Consider the following 17,053-nt stretch of genomic DNA (forward strand, 5'->3'; position numbering starts at 1 on the left):
TATTGGAAGGCATTTTGGGGAGCCAGAGAAGACTTAGCTAAAGGAACCAAGTTCTCTTGTCTCTCTGGACCCCTTGCTTTTTATTAACACAAATTGTCCTAAGGCAAAGTAGATATACAGATCAAAGGCAAGGTTTAGTACAGTGGGGCCTTGACTTACGAGTGTCCCTACTAACGAGTTTTTTGAGGTACCAGCTGTCTCTCTGCTGATTTTTTGCATTGAGTTGATAGAATAATTTGAGTTAACGTAAATCAAGGCCCCAGCTGTATACAGAATCCATTGTCTGATTGGGGAAACTGCCTACAGCTGTGCAGGTGTCCAATAGCAGGCAATCATCTATGCAAATCTTTAGGGGTGGGGAAATGCCCTTAGCCATTTCCAGCAGGCAATCCTCAAGGTTCCATCAACCTTTTGATGAAACTTCTTACATTTATGACAAACTGGAATTAGCTTTTGGCACCCAGCAGCAAGCTAACCTACTGGTGGGAGCATCTGGCCTCTGGTGGTCAGTGCACGTCATAGTGAGCGGTTGAGCAGCCTTAGCATATCATTAGCATATTATGCTTTGATTGATTGAATGGATGACCAGATGACCAGACATTTAGCATATTAGGCTTTTATTATATAGGATGGAATCATAAGTATGTATTTCTTTTTTGGGGGGAGGAGGGAGGCAGTCCTGGCTTCTTTCATTCAACATAACTACTTGGAGACTCATTCAAGCTGTTAAGTGCGTCAAAACTCTATTCCTTCTTATTGATGAGTAGTATTTCATTATGTGGATATATCACAATTTGTTTATCCATTCACCTATTGATGAACATTTGCTTGTTTCTTGTTTTTGATTATAACAAATAAAGCTTCTATGATCATTCATATACACATCTTTATGAATAACTTTTATTTCTCCTGGAAAATTACCTAGGAGTCACAATAATAAATGTATGCTTAACATATTTAGCAGTTTGAGAAATTGCCAAGTTGTATGAGAAAGCCAGTTGCTTCACATTCTCATCACTCAAATTGACCTTGGAGCATGTGTCTTTCAAAAAAATGGAAATGAATAATCTGGAAGAAAGACCCAGAATACATTAGGGTGGTGCAATCAGGAATCACAGCCAGATATTGACTGCTTAAACATCCCCCACCTTCACCCCCTGGAAACCAGATATAAGCCTCAGATGGCAAAGCTTAAATAAATGACTGAACAGGGAACGTGCTTATTCTCAGGTCATAATCATGACTTGAGGGCAGGATTGAACAGTTTCACGAATTGGCAAAACCAACTGTGCTGCGGCGCCAGGGGTGGGCAAACTTTTTGACTCAAGGGCCACAATGGGTTCTTAAACTGGACCGGAGGGCCGGAACAAAAGCATGGATGGAGTGTTTGTGTGAACTAATATAAATTCAAAGTAAACAGCATTACATAAAAGGGTACAGTCTTTTTTTTTTTTTTTTAGTTTTATTCATTTCAAACGGGCTGGATCCAGCCCACGGGCCGTAGTTTGCCCACCTGAGAAATTCATTGCTACCTTGGGAGTTAACATAACTAACTGAAGTCATCAAGAAAACTATATTCTACTATCAATTAATCGCCAAACACCAGGAAAATTATCATAGTTACCATTATCATTCAAAATAGACACAATCAAGTGGTTTTCCTGGGAACGGGTTCAGGAGCCAATTGCTTCAGCTCCATTGGAATCCCTAAGGAGGAAGAATTCTCACCTCTCCCTGCCTTACCAACTGTCAGACTCCAACCGCTCCTCTTCTGTGTAATCGGCCTTAAAACATATCCCAGATGCCAATGTTTGATGTCCAGGACAAACGATGTGGTAACTGCCTACCAATGCTTGGGGAAAAGTGAACCAGCTCTAGACTAGACTTAGGCACCGGGAGATAGAGGTTTGGGGAGATTTCCCAAAAACCGCAGGTGGCCAGAAGGGTTGTGGGAGAGCTGGTTGGATGGTCCCAAAGGCCGTGGACCCTAGATGGTTGGGGATCTGCAGTGTACCTGGCGCACGGTTCAACTTTTCTCCGTGACTGGGAACAGCAAGCTCCCCGCCTGCTAGCCTACGCAGGGCTTGGACTACATTTCCCAGAGGGCTTTGCTCCCGGGTTTTGATGTAAAGTACTAGGGCGCGGCAGGGAGGGGAAACCACGGTTGGTGAGCACCGCTGGGGCACCTCGCTGTGCTGCTGCAAGATGATTGGGGTCCTGCTCCTGCTCCTCCTTCTCCCCCTTCTCCTGTTCATCGCTGCACCCCAAATCAGGTCTGTGCAAATGTAATGTCTTTTCTTGCGAATCTTCGGGGGCGGGGGGACGAGCATCAATCCTCGCGGAAGCTCTGTTCTTCAAAAGAAGGAAAAGGAGAACTCCCCGGTGGGCTCCATGTGGGCCTAGGCCGGGTTCGCTTGGTCCGAGGGGGTCCGGCTGCCCTGGATGCGGGGAGGGCGACACCATCAGACCCCAGGCCGAGGGAAGGGATTGCATACCGGAGCACCCTGCTTTGTTTCTCCTGCCCGCCTTTTTCCTCTAAGCAGCCTTTGCTTCCGGCTCCAGCAAACCCCGAGTGCAGGGCTACCTCAGACACTTAAGTTTACAGCGTTGGGGGTTTCAGACCCCAAAATAAGGTGTGCACCTCGAGACTCTATTCCCTGTAGCCCTCACGCCTTGAACCGGCCCTATCTAGCCTCTTGCTTCCAGCCTGTAAAGTACAATGGAGCCATTCAAACTTCTGCTTTCCGAAACCGGCCTTTGATGGGAATCGTGACATCTGCCGCCCATGCCTGCTCTCTTGTTACTGTTAGATGCGCTCTTTCTCTGGGCGATGTTGTAAAGGAGAAAAAGTGTTGTCCTGCACCCAACCCTGTCCTTAGAGCAGGATTATCGGGGTCGGAGTCAATCCCTGGGGTTTCAGGGTGGGGCGGCGAGGACGCGGGTAGCGCTCCATTAACCTGGTGATGCATCAGGCAATAGCTGCTAAGTGTCCGCAGAGACTCAGCAGCGAGCTGCCGAGCAGGCCGCCTGCTGATTGGTCTGAGTAAATCACCAGTAGTGACGATGAACCAGTGCCTGGAAGGACACAGCCTCCTGAGGGCGGGTGGTGCAGGGGCGGAAGCTGGGATGCAGTCGCTGCCCGTTGGAACGTGAAGGCGCGCAAAATTTCACTCTTATTTCTTCTTGAATTCACCTCTTCTTTCCCCTCCTCCCCACCTTCCTCTGGCCCCTCATCCAGTTGTATTTTTCCTCCCCTCTGAACACTCAGTGCTCCTACCTTTAGGCACCCTTGGGTGCCCATACTCAGAAGACAACGGCTGCTTTTTTAAAAAGAGAGGAAGGGAGAGAGAGAGATAGAAACATCAATGATGAGAGAGAATGGCTGATTGGCTGCCTCCTGCATGCGCACTGGGGATGGAGCCCTGACTGGGAATTGAACTGTGTGACCTCCTGGCTCCTAGCTCCACGCTCAACCACTGAGCCACTCTGCTGGGCTGCTTTTTCTCTCTCCAACACCAGAACCTCGTATCTACATAGAATCTCAATGGAAAGTTGAACCTGAAATGAAAATAGTGCTCAGACCTCAGCGAGATGTTTCTGAGGAAGATTATACTCCAAGAGTCATGTTCCCAGCTGCCTAGTTAGGTCATGGGAGCTAGGCCAGAGCTGGTCTTTCATTCCAGCTGGTTCAGGAGAAGAAAGGCCTGAGTAGAGGTCCTAATACATTGTCCCTCCTGGAGCTAACGCTGAAGAGATGTGGGAAACAGAGCAGGGGAGGCTGACAACTTATCTGCCTTCTTTGCACTAAGCAGGGGAACTTTAGTGGTTAGGAGTGTGTACCTTGCAATTCCAAGTTCAATGTAAAAGGCTGAAATGCCTTTTAAAAATGCATCTCCTAGTGAACGGATTCTTTCAGTTTGAACTAAAAGATTTGCAGGGAAGAGAAAAGAACAATCTGAGGCCTGCTAATTACTGTTTGTATATTCATTTCTGTAGAAATGAAGAATAGTGCAGTGCTTATAAGGACAAGGACTCTAGTGAATTAAACCAGAACTTGAATCTCCGCTCCCTTTTGTACTTCTGTTTCCTTTTGTCTTATTTTTAATTGTGTGTGAGTGTTTTTCTGTTTGTTTTGTCCAAGGTTAACAAGATTTCATAATTTTAACTTTTGTGTTGGATTAGCTGTTTTTTCAAGGCCATTAAGTGCTAATTATAAACATATTGACATAAGTGGACCAGTTCTTTCTTCTTCCAGGCTGAGTCTTGTGATTCCCTAAAATTTAGGGAATTTTTAGGAAAATTTAGGGCCTAAGTCATAGAAGAGCTCAAACTGAAGCCAGTTGCCTGGCTAATCAAGTATTCATTCAGTTCTTGTACTGTAGGGAGTTGCTCTAATTATTATTGCCCTGTAATAGCCTCACTTTTATTCTTGAGTGAGGACAGAAAACTTTTGTTTTCTTTCCTCCGACCTTCCTTAAGCCTATAAAAGGACAGCCGTAGAAGGAACCAAAGCAAGCTTTATCCCTGAGATCTGAAGGCACGGGGGTTTGCAGGATCCTCTGGTTGAAACAAGGAAAATGAAGAACTGATGGGCTTTCCTTCTGTGTCTACAGGAAAATGCTATCCAACGGGGTGTGCACATCGACTGCCCAGCTTCCAGGGAAGGTGGCAGTGGTTACTGGTGCCAACACAGGCATCGGGAAGGAGACAGCCAAAGAGCTGGCTCAAAGAGGCAAGTTTATCTACTTCTAATTCTCTGCTGCCATTTTACCTTGCAATGATGACCATTCTCATTTATTTCCTCCCAATCCTGGAATTCAAGAACATTTCAAGTGCCCCACTGATTTGCTGGTGTGAGCAAATGCTCTCTATATAATGAGCACTTAATGAATATTGTTGATTAATCTTCTTTCCTCATTTACTCATCAGATGCCTCTGTTGTGAAGTAGGGATAAAATAAATAAAACAGTAGAAATAACATCCAGCATCAGTATCTATATATATAAAAACCTAAGCAACCGGCAGACCTTTTGACCAGTAGCTATGACGTGCATTGACCACTAGGGGGCAGACGCTCAACACACAGGCATGGAAACATGGAACAGACTGATGAATCTCAGATGGATTCATGCACCAGTGGGGTCCCTCGGCCTGACCTGCGGAGATCGGGCCAAAACTGGCTCTCCGACATCCTTCGAGGGGTCCTGGATTGCAAGAGGGTGCATGCCAGGCCAAGGGACCCCACCGGTGCACAAATCTGTGCACCAGGCCTCTAGTTAAGTCTATAATACCCACTCAACAACAGAGCTGACAGTTTGTCTCTTATGCATTGGTTGGCAGGAGCGCGTGTCTATATAGCTTGCCGGGATGTGCAAAAGGGGGAATTGGTGGCAAAAGAGATCCAGACCGTGACAGGGAACCAACAGGTATTCGTGCGGAAACTGGACTTGGCTGATACTAAATCTATCCGAGCCTTCGCTGAGGGCTTCTTAGCAGGTGAGTGCATAACCTGAGACTATGTTGTGGGTCTTGCAACTTCGCTAAAAGGAAAAGATCCCTTTCTGTCTGATATATAGAAATGCTAGATAAAATATAACAAAACAAAACAAAAACACCTTTTGATTCACAGCAGAACTCTGGTAACAACGGGAAATCCTCAAGAGGCAGACATATAAAGTGAATTCTGAAAAGTCATGGCAGTGAGTAAGAGCTAAAACCAAAAATCTCACAGGAGTGTCAGAACTCAACATGGGTGTTAGGGTCTGGAGATGAGGCCTTAGGCCCTTGAGAGCTGGGGAGCTGTATCTGAGGCTCCACATACGGAAGGTTGGGATTCGCAAAAGGCCATCGGGTCCATGGTACAGGAGCTTAAAAAAGCCCAGGCTACCAGCTGAGGAACATGACAAAGAAGCTTATCATCTCTTCAGGACACAGATGGGGAAAGAATCATCTTCAGGAAATTAGAACCCCCAGCTGGCATCTATGGGGCAGGGGGGACCTACACCTCAGAATAGTGTTAAGAATCTTAAGCTGAGAAATTAATGTAAAACCCTGTGGTATCACATGAAAAGCACATCCAAGAGCATTCTGTAGGCATAGCCTCTCATAACCCAGGAAGCTAGGACTCCCAAGGAAAGGAACTTGCAGCATAATGAGCTTTTAGTCAGAAATTACTAACCACATGAGAGAGGGAAACCTGAGAGAAAGTTGGCAGATGCAACAAAGAGGTGAAGCCAGTATTTCTTTTGGTGCCTGAATCCCAGTGGTGGGGGTGCATACAGAATGTCCTTTCTTCTCTTGTTTTGGAATCTTCCCATCCAGCTGGGAAGTCTTTCTGTTGGGAGAGGTGGGTGGAACACTTCCCAGAAGCAGAGAGTAAGTTTTCCTGAATTGGAAAGCTTGGAAAGGCCATTTGATAGTGTAAGTTGAACTTTTGTCTCGCATAGTAAAAGTATGGAAGATTCAACTACAGTCTTAGAATAAAAACAATACAAAATAAGTATGAAGGGAATGTGGAGGAAAGATTGAAGTCCTGCATCTCCATTTTCAGAGCCTAGGTGTGAGGCAGATTTCTAAGATGTAATAGCTATGGCTCCATCCCCTCTTCCCTACAGACGAAAAGCATCTCCACATTTTGATCAACAATGCAGGAGTGATGATGTGTCCCTACTCCAAGACTGCAGATGGCTTTGAGATGCATATAGGAGTCAACCACTTGGGTAAGAAACCTGGTCTCATCACAAAAGCTAGAAGGAGCCTGAAGTTCCCCTTGAAAAACTTAGGGATGAGATTGAGCCATCTCTATAGTGTGTTTAGACCTCTCAGCCATAATAGACGGTCTATACTAATAAAAGGATAATAGGCTAATTAGACTGGCTGTCTTCCGGATGTCCTTCTGGACAAAGTCACGGTGGCAGGGGCTGAGGCAGAGGCAGTTAGGGGTGATCAGGCTGGCAGGGGAGCAGTTAGGAGCCAGCGGTCCCGGATTGCAAGAGGGATGTCCGACTGCCAGTTTAGGCCTGATCCCAAGGGGGTCCCAGATTGGAGAGGGTGCAGGCCGGGCTGAGGGACACCCTCACCCATGCACAAATTTCGTGTACCGGGCCTCTAGTCCTATATAATAAAAGGCTAATATGCAAATCAATTGAACAGCAGAATGACTGGTTGCTATGACGTGCACTGATCACTCAACACAGGAGCTGCCCCCTAGTGGTGGTCAGTGCACTCCCACAGGGGAAGCCTCTCCTGCCTCCACGACAGCACTAAGGATGTCCGACTGCCAGCTTAGGCCTGCTCCCCCTGGGCCTAAGCCATCAGTTGGACATTCCTCAAGGGCTCCTGGACTGCGAGACGACTCAGGCCTGGCTAAGGGCCCTTTCCCCATGAGGGCACGAATTTCGTGCACTAAAATATCATGGTCCTGCCTGAAAGCTCAGGGGTAAACTTGAGGCTCACTCAATTCCACCACGTTTTAATCTGTGATTCAGATTCCGTTTACCGTGGGGCATTTTTGAACAGCATAATTGTATCGAGGGTTGTGTTGCATTCTTTGTAGTGACCCTTGTGGCCAGCCAGATAGAGGCTGCCTGCTCTTAAAGAGTGATGTTACTCAAAGTTGGAATGAGATGGGACTTCATGTTCATATTCACATAATCCAGACCTACCTCATCCAACAGTGATTTTCAACTTTTTTCATCTCATGACACATATAAACTAATTACTAAATTCTGTGGCACACCAAAAAATATATTTTTTGCCAATCCGACCCCAAAAAAGGTATAATTTTGATTGATTTACAAATAATAACAATAGTAATTAACTTTTTATTCCAAAGTAACTTTAAAAAAATCAGGTGCCCCTAGAGAGTGTTATGCTGAACAAAATAAGCCAGTTAGACAAAGACAAGTATCACATGATCCCACTCTTGTGGAATCTGGTTAGCAAAATAAACTGATGAATGGAATGGATCCAGAGATGTGGAAGCATGGAACAGAGTGCAGAATCTTGGGTGAGGGCAGGTGGGTGGAAGGTGATCAACCAAAGAACAATAAAGATTAAAATAAAAAATCAGGTGCCTATACTTCTATATAAGGATTTCTGGTGCCAACAATTAACCAGGCAGACACAACCTTATGCAATGTGAACAAGAAGATGAAACTATTATATTTTTGGTTCAAGACAGGGGCTTACATACCAGAGGGCTATTGTCTGTGTAGGCTGTTGTCATTTCATTCATTCATTCATTCATTCATTCATTTTTGTTAATCCTCACCTGAGGATTTTTTTTCATTGCTTTTAGGAGAGAATGGAAGAGAGGGGTGAGAGAGGGAGAGAGAGAAACATCGACTGGTTGCCTTCTGCACACACTGCAACCCTTTGGTGCACAAGCCAACACTCTAACCACTGAGCACACCAGCTGCTGTCATTTTTTTTGTTTGCCAGTCTAAGTGAAAAAAGGTCAGTGCATCTGACTAAATAGTTAGGTATTGCATGTTTTAAAAATTCTTGCGGCCAAAACCGGTTTGGCTCAGTGGATAGAGCGTCAGCCTGCGGACTGAGAGGTCCCGGGGTCGATTCCGGTCAAGGGCATGTGCCTGGGTTGCGGGCACATCCCCGGGGGGGAATGTGCAGGAGGCGGCTGCTCGATGTTTCTCTCTCATCGATGTTTCTAACTCTCTCTATCTCTCTCCCTTCCTCTCTGTGATAAATCAATAAAATGTATTTAAAAAAAAAAAATTAAAAAAAAAAAATTAAAAAAAAAAATTCTTGTGGCACACCAGCTAAAAATCTTTGACTGTTTCTGTTTCCCCAAACCCTCACTGAACTTGTTCTGTAGTTGACAATGAATGAATGAGGCAAAAAGCCTTATTCCTGAGTCCTCTTGCTCCCCATAGCTGAGCCCTACTCACTGCTGCTCCCTTCACCCCTGCACTGGCCCTGAACTCTGTTAATTCTAGTTTTTCTTACAGGTCACTTCCTCTTGACCCATCTGCTGCTAGAGAAGCTGAAGGAATCAGCCCCATCAAGGGTAGTGAACGTGTCTTCCTTAGCACATGCCCTGGGAAGGATCCATTTCCATAATCTTCAGGGCGAGAAATTCTACAGCTCAGGTCTGGCCTACTGCCATAGCAAGTTAGCCAACATTCTCTTCACCAAGGAACTGGCCCGGAGGCTAGAAGGTAGGCTTCGAAGAAATGAGTGTGGAGACATGAGTCGGGGAAAGAGCTCAAAGCCACAGGAACAGAAACTGTTTTCTGGAGCCTGTCCTCTGGCCAGGGCCTGCTTCCATGCTGTAGCTGGGTCTCGGTTTAGTAAACCGCCCATCAGTGAATATTGGAGATGGCCGAGAGGGGATGGAGACATTCTGACTGTGAGGCTGAAGGCTTGGTTTCACCACTTCCTAGCTGTGTGACCTGCAGCAACTTAACTTTTCAAGGCTTACTTCCTCATGTAAAATGGGACTGCTTCACAGGTTGTTGTCATAATTAATTCAGGCTTCATGAGCAAGTCAAGGTTTTTTACTCATAGTGAAACTTAGTACAAGCGAGGGACCTGAACTGGCACTAGATACAGCCATTAGGATAAAGCAAGTGCAAGGGAGGGAGGGGAGTGGGGGGTGACTCCCTAAGAGCAAAGGGTCAAATAAGAGGGAAATGTATGCTTGAGGAGGGGGCTCTCCAGTCACAGATAAACACGGTTCCTTAGCATCGTCCACTCTGGATTTCCAGGAAAGACAAAGGAAATCCAGGTGGACAGTTGGATTTGCTTAGGAGTTGAGTTGGGCAGAGTTCAGGCCGAAGGAATCAGACACAGGAGCCCCCATTGGTCAGCTCAGTTCACATGTCCAGTCTATGCCCAGGACATGACATTTTGATTAGAAATTAAATGGGTTACAGTGTGGGCGGGTTGAGGGGGCTGAAGAACGTTCCAGGTAGAAGGGGAGAATGAATGAAGTTCTGGGCTCAGTTTGAGAAACAGAGAGAAGGGCGGTATGGTTTGAACATAAAATATAAAATATGGGTCATTTAGAGTAGATCTTGAGTTGAAAATAAATAATAATCCACAGTCCTTATCTGTCACTTGTGAAATCTACAAAGACCTAAAAATTCAGTTTTTGTATAAGTTGACACCAGAGCACATTAGGCAGCAAAACTTCATCTGTACTAGGAAGAGTAGGTAATAGACAGAATATGTATGTGTATCATATTCGCTGTATAATACAGAAAAAAATCAGAAACATTTCTGGCCCCAAGGATTCCAGTGAAGAATTTGGGACCAAAAGTAGTGTATGTATAAATGCCATTTGTACTGGTAAATGTATAACTGTACCAGATACTATTCTCTTTTGTTTTTTTAGTATTCAAAACAGTTTATTCTTTTTTTTTTAATTGTTTAAAGTATTACATTTGTCTCCTTTTTCCCCCGATTGACCCCTCCCCGGCCACTCCCACCCCCAGGACACTAGACACTATTCTAAGCTCTTGTACATATGAACTCATTTAGACCTCAGAACAATCCAGTGAGGTGCAGATCTTATGATTATCCCCATTTTATAGATGAGGAAACTGAGTCACAACATTCAGAGCTTGCCAAGGTCACACAGCTAATGAGTGGTAGAGCTAGGATTTGAAACGGGGCAATGTGTATTCATGTCATCTTCTCTCTTTGGCACTTCAGCAACATTAAATCCTGTCTTCCCCTCTCTTTATGCACACCCTCCTCAGGCTCTGGCGTTTCCGTGTATTCTGTACACCCTGGCACAGTCCACTCTGAATTGGTTCGGCACTCATTCTTCATGAGATGTATGTGGCGGCTTTTCTCCTGCTTCATCAAGACCCCTCAGCAGGGAGCCCAGACCAGCCTGCACTGTGCCTTAGCAGAAGGTCTTGAGATCCTAAGTGGGAGTCATTTCAGGTATGAATATATCTGTTTTTGAAGATGAAATTCTATTGCCTAAAGGAAATAATTTGGATTTGTTTGGTGTTCTATACCCTTTTTTAAAAGCACATTGTCTAACATAGTTTTTGTCCTTTAATTCTAGGGTTTTTACCTTTTAATAGGGGAATTGGACCTATTCACACTTTTTTTGTGGTAATTGCTAGGTTTGATTTTATTCATGTCATCTTTTATTTTATGTTTTCTGGTTGTTTCTTTTATTCCTATATTTTGTTCTGTCAATCCAGTTTTCTTTGTTCCTTGTTAGAATCCTGGTTTTATTTATTTTTATTTTTTATAAAGAATTTGAACCTATATTTCTTTATTGTCTTCAGGACTGAAATAGTATCAATGGACTCATTTCTTGAATAAGTGAAGACTTTTTAAACTTTTTATTAGAGAATTTTGAATATACACAGTAGTAGACTGAATAGCATCTCGAATCCCCATATACCTATAATCCAGCCTCAACAACCATTACCCATGGCCAATCCTGCCCCATCCCAACCTACAATCCCTCACGAAACCATTATCCTTCCCATATTTTTCTCATCCCATATTATTTGGAAGAAAATCCCAGATATTACATAAGATCAAATTCTTAAGGGTGTTTTTACCTCTACCTTCAAGATTTTATGAAAATGACCTGAAATTTTAGAGGATGGACTATAAATAAATTAAGGTTGGATTGGGAGGTAGGAAGTCAGATCATGAAAGGCCTATAATGCCAGACTGAGAGGAGCCACAGTTTTCAGTAGAGAGAGACATAATCTGGTCTGTGCTTTAGAAAAACATCCCTGGTGACTTTAATGAATTAATACGGATCCCAAGTGAGAGATAATGAGTTCCTGATTTAGGGTAATGACAATTGGAATGAAAAGAGCGGCTAAGTGAGAAAGGCAGAATTTTTGCCGTTTGTTGACTAACTGAGTGAGAGAGTAGGGGAAGATCTGGTGACTTGGGGTCAAGCCTGAGTTATGAGGAGATTGATGGTGACATTAACTGAGACAGCATACATGAAAAATAATGTGTGTAACTCCGGGCTCTTTGATTCCAAAGCAGTGGATTCTAGCTAGCATAAGCAAGCAGAGAAGACTGAAGAGCCAGGCTGTAGTATCTGAATAATTTTTACAGCACACCGTGGCTCCCAAGGCACCTTCCTGCCTATTGTGTCTTTTGCTCTTCACCCTAAACTACGAAGAGTGTGAGGCACAGCGCGGTGGAGGCTGCAGAGGCCAAGTCATTCCCAGAGGCACACAGAGCCTTTGCTTCTCAGTGATGAACTTTTCACTCGGAAACGGCAGGCCATGCTGGCGAGTTCCCTTAAACCGAAGTGCTTTATTTGTAAGGCTTGTTTTTATTTTTTTATTTTATTTTATTTTTTTTTTTTGCTGTCTTTTTTTTTTTTTTTTAATTTAAATCTTTATTGTTCAGATTATTACATTAGTTACTCTTTTTTACCAACATAACTCCCCTCCACCCAGTTTCCCACCCACCCTCCGCCCTCCCTCCCCACCCACCTTGTTTTTAAATGCAAAGACTCATTTAAGTCATTTTTCTCAAACTCTCATGCATTTAAGAACCATCTGGAGAACTGGCGAAGAACAGAGTCTGGGCCTCTCCCCAGAGATTCTGATCGAGGAGGCCTGGCGTGGGCCTGAGAACTGGCATGTCTCACAGGTTTCCAGGCGACGCTCCTGCTGCTGGTCCCCAGCCCGCACTTGGAGTAGCGCGGTCTCAGTGGACACAGGGTCAGGAGTTTGCTTCATGTCATTACTTCAGACTTATCAGCTCAGCTTTTCACCTTTGGAATTTGCTTAGTATGTCCAGGAAGCAGTTTTCTTGAGAAAAGTTTTAAAATTTGCTTTTTATATTATTTCAAAGATTGTGATCTGTTTACTCAATCATTTAAAAAATAAAAATAAAAACCTCCATTGAATACCTACTGTGTACTAGATGCAGAAAATACGAAACTGAGTAAAAGTATTATCCTTGAAAAAAATTTCTGGTGCAAAGTTGAGATACCCACGCTGCATTTAATGGAGACTTAAAATAATTAGAATTACAGCAACGAAGAGGAGGTATATGAAACACTGGGTACCTTGTTACCATTTCTTTTCTGCTATCGTCTTTTCCTTCTTTTGTTATTTATGAAGCTGACTTTACTTGTTTTTTTGTTTGTATGTTTTTGTTTTTAGTTTAAAAACAGGTGGACCGGAAATAAGTGTTTTTGTGTTGTTTTATTTACCATTCTAAGCATCTGTGACCAATGTAAATAGCAGGATCTCAGGTCCATGACACTGTACAGGTCCTATAGATTGGACCTCAGAGATTTATTTGAACAAAATGGACATAGGTATCAAGCAGGCACTGATAATACAATTAAATATATACATACAAAGGAGAATGTTAAGACTAAATGATACGCATTTATATCAAACAAAGCATTCTGATCAGAGGTGGTCTAGTGTGATCTAAAATGGTAATTACAGCCCAGCTGACGTGGCTTAGTGGTTGAGTGTAGACCTATGAACCAGGTCACAGTTTAATTCGGTTTAATTCTCGATCAGGGCACTTGTCCGGGTTGTGGGCTCGAGGCGTGCAGGAGGCAGCTGATCAATGATTCTCATCGATGTTTCTATCTCTCTCTCCCTCTCCCTTCCCCTCTGAAATCAATTAAAAAATCTCAATGGATTGAGATAATACTCCAGAGAATGGCAGTTTTAAAAAAAATAAAATAAAATGGTAATTACATTTTCTCTGGGGTAAGATTGGAGGATGAAGAGCTAGGACAAACACTGGATCTGTGAAGTGCCTAGAGGACATGCCACCCCTGGGTTGTTTTTCTGTCGTATTCCTCATCCCAGGCAGAGAACAGACTCCATTCTCAACCCCTCTCTTTCCCTTCCAGTGACTGCCGTGTGACGTGGGTCTCTGCCCAGGCTCGGAATATGACAATAGCCAGGCGGCTATGGGACGTCAGCTGTGACCTGCTGGGCATCCCTCTGGATTGACAGGTGGTGGCCGTTGGACCCAAGAGAAGTGTGCAGCAGACTACTCCGTGCTCCCTGCCAAAATGACTCTCCTTCAGGGAGGCCAAACCTTAAGCACAAAGGGAGCAAACCTCTGGCCTTGGCAGCTTTCTGAGAGAAGCCTGTGCGCACTGCCAGGCATCGCCACGCCTTGCATCTGTCCAGATCGACTTTGCTCCCCGCCTTGCCAGTTACTAGAGATATCACAGGACAAGTACCCCCTCGGGACCACCAGCTCATCTGTTCCCTCTGAGATGCACCACCTAGAAGAATCTACGCTCTGGCAGGGTTGATTTGTGGCAGTTTGGACTCGTTTCTACCCTCTCTGTTCACGGTGTATTGTCTCCCAACCAAACAACCTTCACTTGGAGAGGGCCACGCTACAGCCTGAGCTGAATCCAGGAGTGACGCTGGCTCACTTGGCTCAAGAGCAGGGCTTGTCCCTCACCTCTTAAGAAACCGTCGTAGGGCCAACATCTGGATTCTTTCAGGAAATGTAACTGAATCTGGATTGTGCGATGGCTCTCTCTCTCTCTGACAACCTAAAGCCACTGCTCAGACACGTTCCCATGCCTAGACCATGGAAGAGCTTCCTTTTCTAAGAAGTTTGGGGGTTTGGGAGGATGGCAGAAATATGGGGAAAGGCAGAAATAAAAATGAAGTTTAAACTCTCATTTCCCTGCTATTTCTCTGACCAGCAAGGAGGTAATGAAAGGATCCGTTTGAGAAGGTAGGCCTCCTGACATCAGCTACTGACCCCAGACCCATGGAGGCCTCCTTTTTGTGCTGTAGTTTCTCTTTGGTGATTGTTATTGAATATATGTGTTCCTATGTACTTTTGCAGTTGGGAGTATTTTCACAAAATTTGAAGTAGCCACAAAGGAACAGTATTAAACTGGACCCTGATGCAGGTAAATGATCAGAGGTGGAGCAAGCCAGTGCCATCCAGTCTTTGATACAAATGGCTAGAGCAGCAAGGGGAAGCAGATTCTGTTTATGTTGATAACTACCCACCAAGAAGCACATGGGTAGCAGGAATTCAAAGATAATAGGCCTAGAAGGTAATGAAGGAACTAAAGGATTTTTTTTAAGCTGAAGATGGTAATATCCAGCTGTAGAATTAAGGGTGAGCACCCAAGTTAGCAAGGCTGACAGAGCACTATCTTAAACACCAGTCAACCAATGTGGCAGAAAAAAAAACACAAAAACCCAATTCCTTATTTAGCAAAATTATCTTAAGGACTGATACTGGTAGTTAGTCAATTTAATAATTTTTTAGGGTTATCTCCTTACAGATCTTGACAAGCATACAATGACTATTTGCTAAAAAAAAAACCAAAAAAAAAACCCACAAAAACGCTACATTGTATTTGGAGAACTTTTTAAAATGTGTTTTTGATTTTTTTAGAGAGAGAGATAGAGACATCAATGTGAGAGAGAAACATTGATCTGTTACCTTCCTTTCAGTGCACGGGATGATGCTCAACCAACTGAGCCACACTTGCCAGGGCTTATTTAGAGAACTTTTTAATCAAAAGTAATGTTGCCAGCCCTGGCTGGTTTGGCTCAGTAGATAGAGCGTCAGCCTGCGGACTGAAGGGTCCCCGGTTCAATTTCTGTCAAGGACACATGCCCGGGTTGCCAGATCGATCCCTGGTGGAGGGTGTGCAGGAGGCAGCTGATCAATGATTCTCTCTCATCGCTGATATTTCTATCTTTCCCTCTCTGAAATCAATAAAAATATATATTTTTAAAAAAGTAATGTTGCCAAAGGAAATCTGAAGAATTGCTACTGTTTTCATCACTTGTTTACAGTATGTTATTCTAGTAAGAGTTTGAGATTTTCTTGGACCAACAATTATATATATACTTTGGTGGGGAAAAGAGTTACAGGACCAAGTCTTCTCATATTTGTACATTAATAATCTTTTGTTGAACTTGTTTTGACTATATTTAGAAGTGGCCACTTTATGGAAAACTTTGTAATAGTGCAGTGGAATAACTGAATTAATATTTTACTTAATTTATATCTGTCAATGACAAATAAAAATTTTTGATTATTTATTGTGTTTTACTTTACCAGAATAAAAACTATAAGAATTAAAAGAAAGTTTAAATAGAGTCAACAGAAGAAAACAATTGACGTTTAATTATAGTTGAAAGAAGAAACACTTCATTATTACAGGCATGCAATCATTTCTCATTCTAAGAATAATCTGTCCCAGTCTTTCCACAATACAGTCTCAACTGAAATGCCATTAACTTCAGTTGTGTGATAATTTGACCATTCATTCACCCATTTTCTACTTTCCTTTGGTTTTGCTGTTCAAAGATTACTTTTTCCACCCCAGGTTAGCCCTCCTTTTGTGCCTGCCCTTTGGATAACTGGGATTTTACAGTACACTGCCGGACAATCTCAGGCTTTGCTCTATGTGCTTAATTTTAGGTCAACAAGTTTCTTGAATCAATGGTTAATGAACTTAGTCTAATAAAAATAAGGGCCCAGGAGATTAAAATCATCAAATCGTCCTCCTGAACAGACAGGTATCTTTTAATGTGTGTGGGCAGTTTTAAATACTGGACTGCCAAACAAAACATTTCATAACGGGCTCCATAGGCAAACCATGAAATCGGTGAAAATAGGAATTCCCTTCCGCTGAACCACGAAAACCCTTGCGGCGCAGGAAGGACTTGAACACCTTACACTCACGGGAACGAGACTGGAGGCGGGTCCCCCCGGCTCACCCCCGTTATACATCGCCAAGCGCAGAGTGACTCTTCATCGCCAGCGCATGGCCCGACCCCTGCACAGTGACTGCTGACATTAAACATCGCTGAGTTCATGTTTCGGGGGTCACAACGCCCGGTGACCACTTCTGAAAGCAGGTGTCCCCCTCGGAGGGCAGGCCGGAACCTGGCCCGAGTACCTTTCAAGGGCTGAAAACGACCATTCGGTCAGGACGCGAACTAAGTTAGTCAGGGGGCCAAAAAGTGCGAGGACAGGTAATGTCCAGTCGCACGCCGACACCCAACTAATACGCTCAGCGTCAGCCCTCGGCAGCCGCGGCGCTGGAGTCCACCGCGCC

General features: G+C 44.0%; 1 protein-coding gene across 2 annotated transcripts; it reads left to right on the forward strand.

The window, feature by feature from the left end:
* Positions 1-2,112: 2,112 nt before the first annotated feature.
* RDH11 (retinol dehydrogenase 11 (all-trans/9-cis/11-cis)) lies at positions 2,113-15,165 on the forward strand. 2 transcript variants are annotated; one of them, XM_006760768.2, is made up of 7 exons: positions 2,113-2,273; positions 4,614-4,732; positions 5,341-5,496; positions 6,615-6,719; positions 8,970-9,179; positions 10,725-10,914; positions 13,847-15,165. In XM_006760768.2, the coding sequence occupies exons 1-7, from the start codon at positions 2,206-2,208 to the stop codon at positions 13,947-13,949; spliced, it is 951 nt and encodes a 316-aa protein (XP_006760831.1). In that variant the 5' UTR covers positions 2,113-2,205; the 3' UTR covers positions 13,950-15,165. The 2 variants fall into 2 exon arrangements, with proteins under 2 accessions (XP_006760831.1, XP_006760832.1); XM_006760769.2 differs by lacking the exon at positions 2,113-2,273 and adding an exon at positions 2,310-3,155.
* The last annotated feature ends 1,888 nt before the right edge of the window (positions 15,166-17,053 follow it).

This window comes from Myotis davidii, unplaced genomic scaffold, assembly GCF_000327345.1.
Source record: "Myotis davidii unplaced genomic scaffold, ASM32734v1 scaffold17, whole genome shotgun sequence".
NCBI classification, from domain to species: Eukaryota; Metazoa; Chordata; class Mammalia; order Chiroptera; family Vespertilionidae; genus Myotis; species Myotis davidii.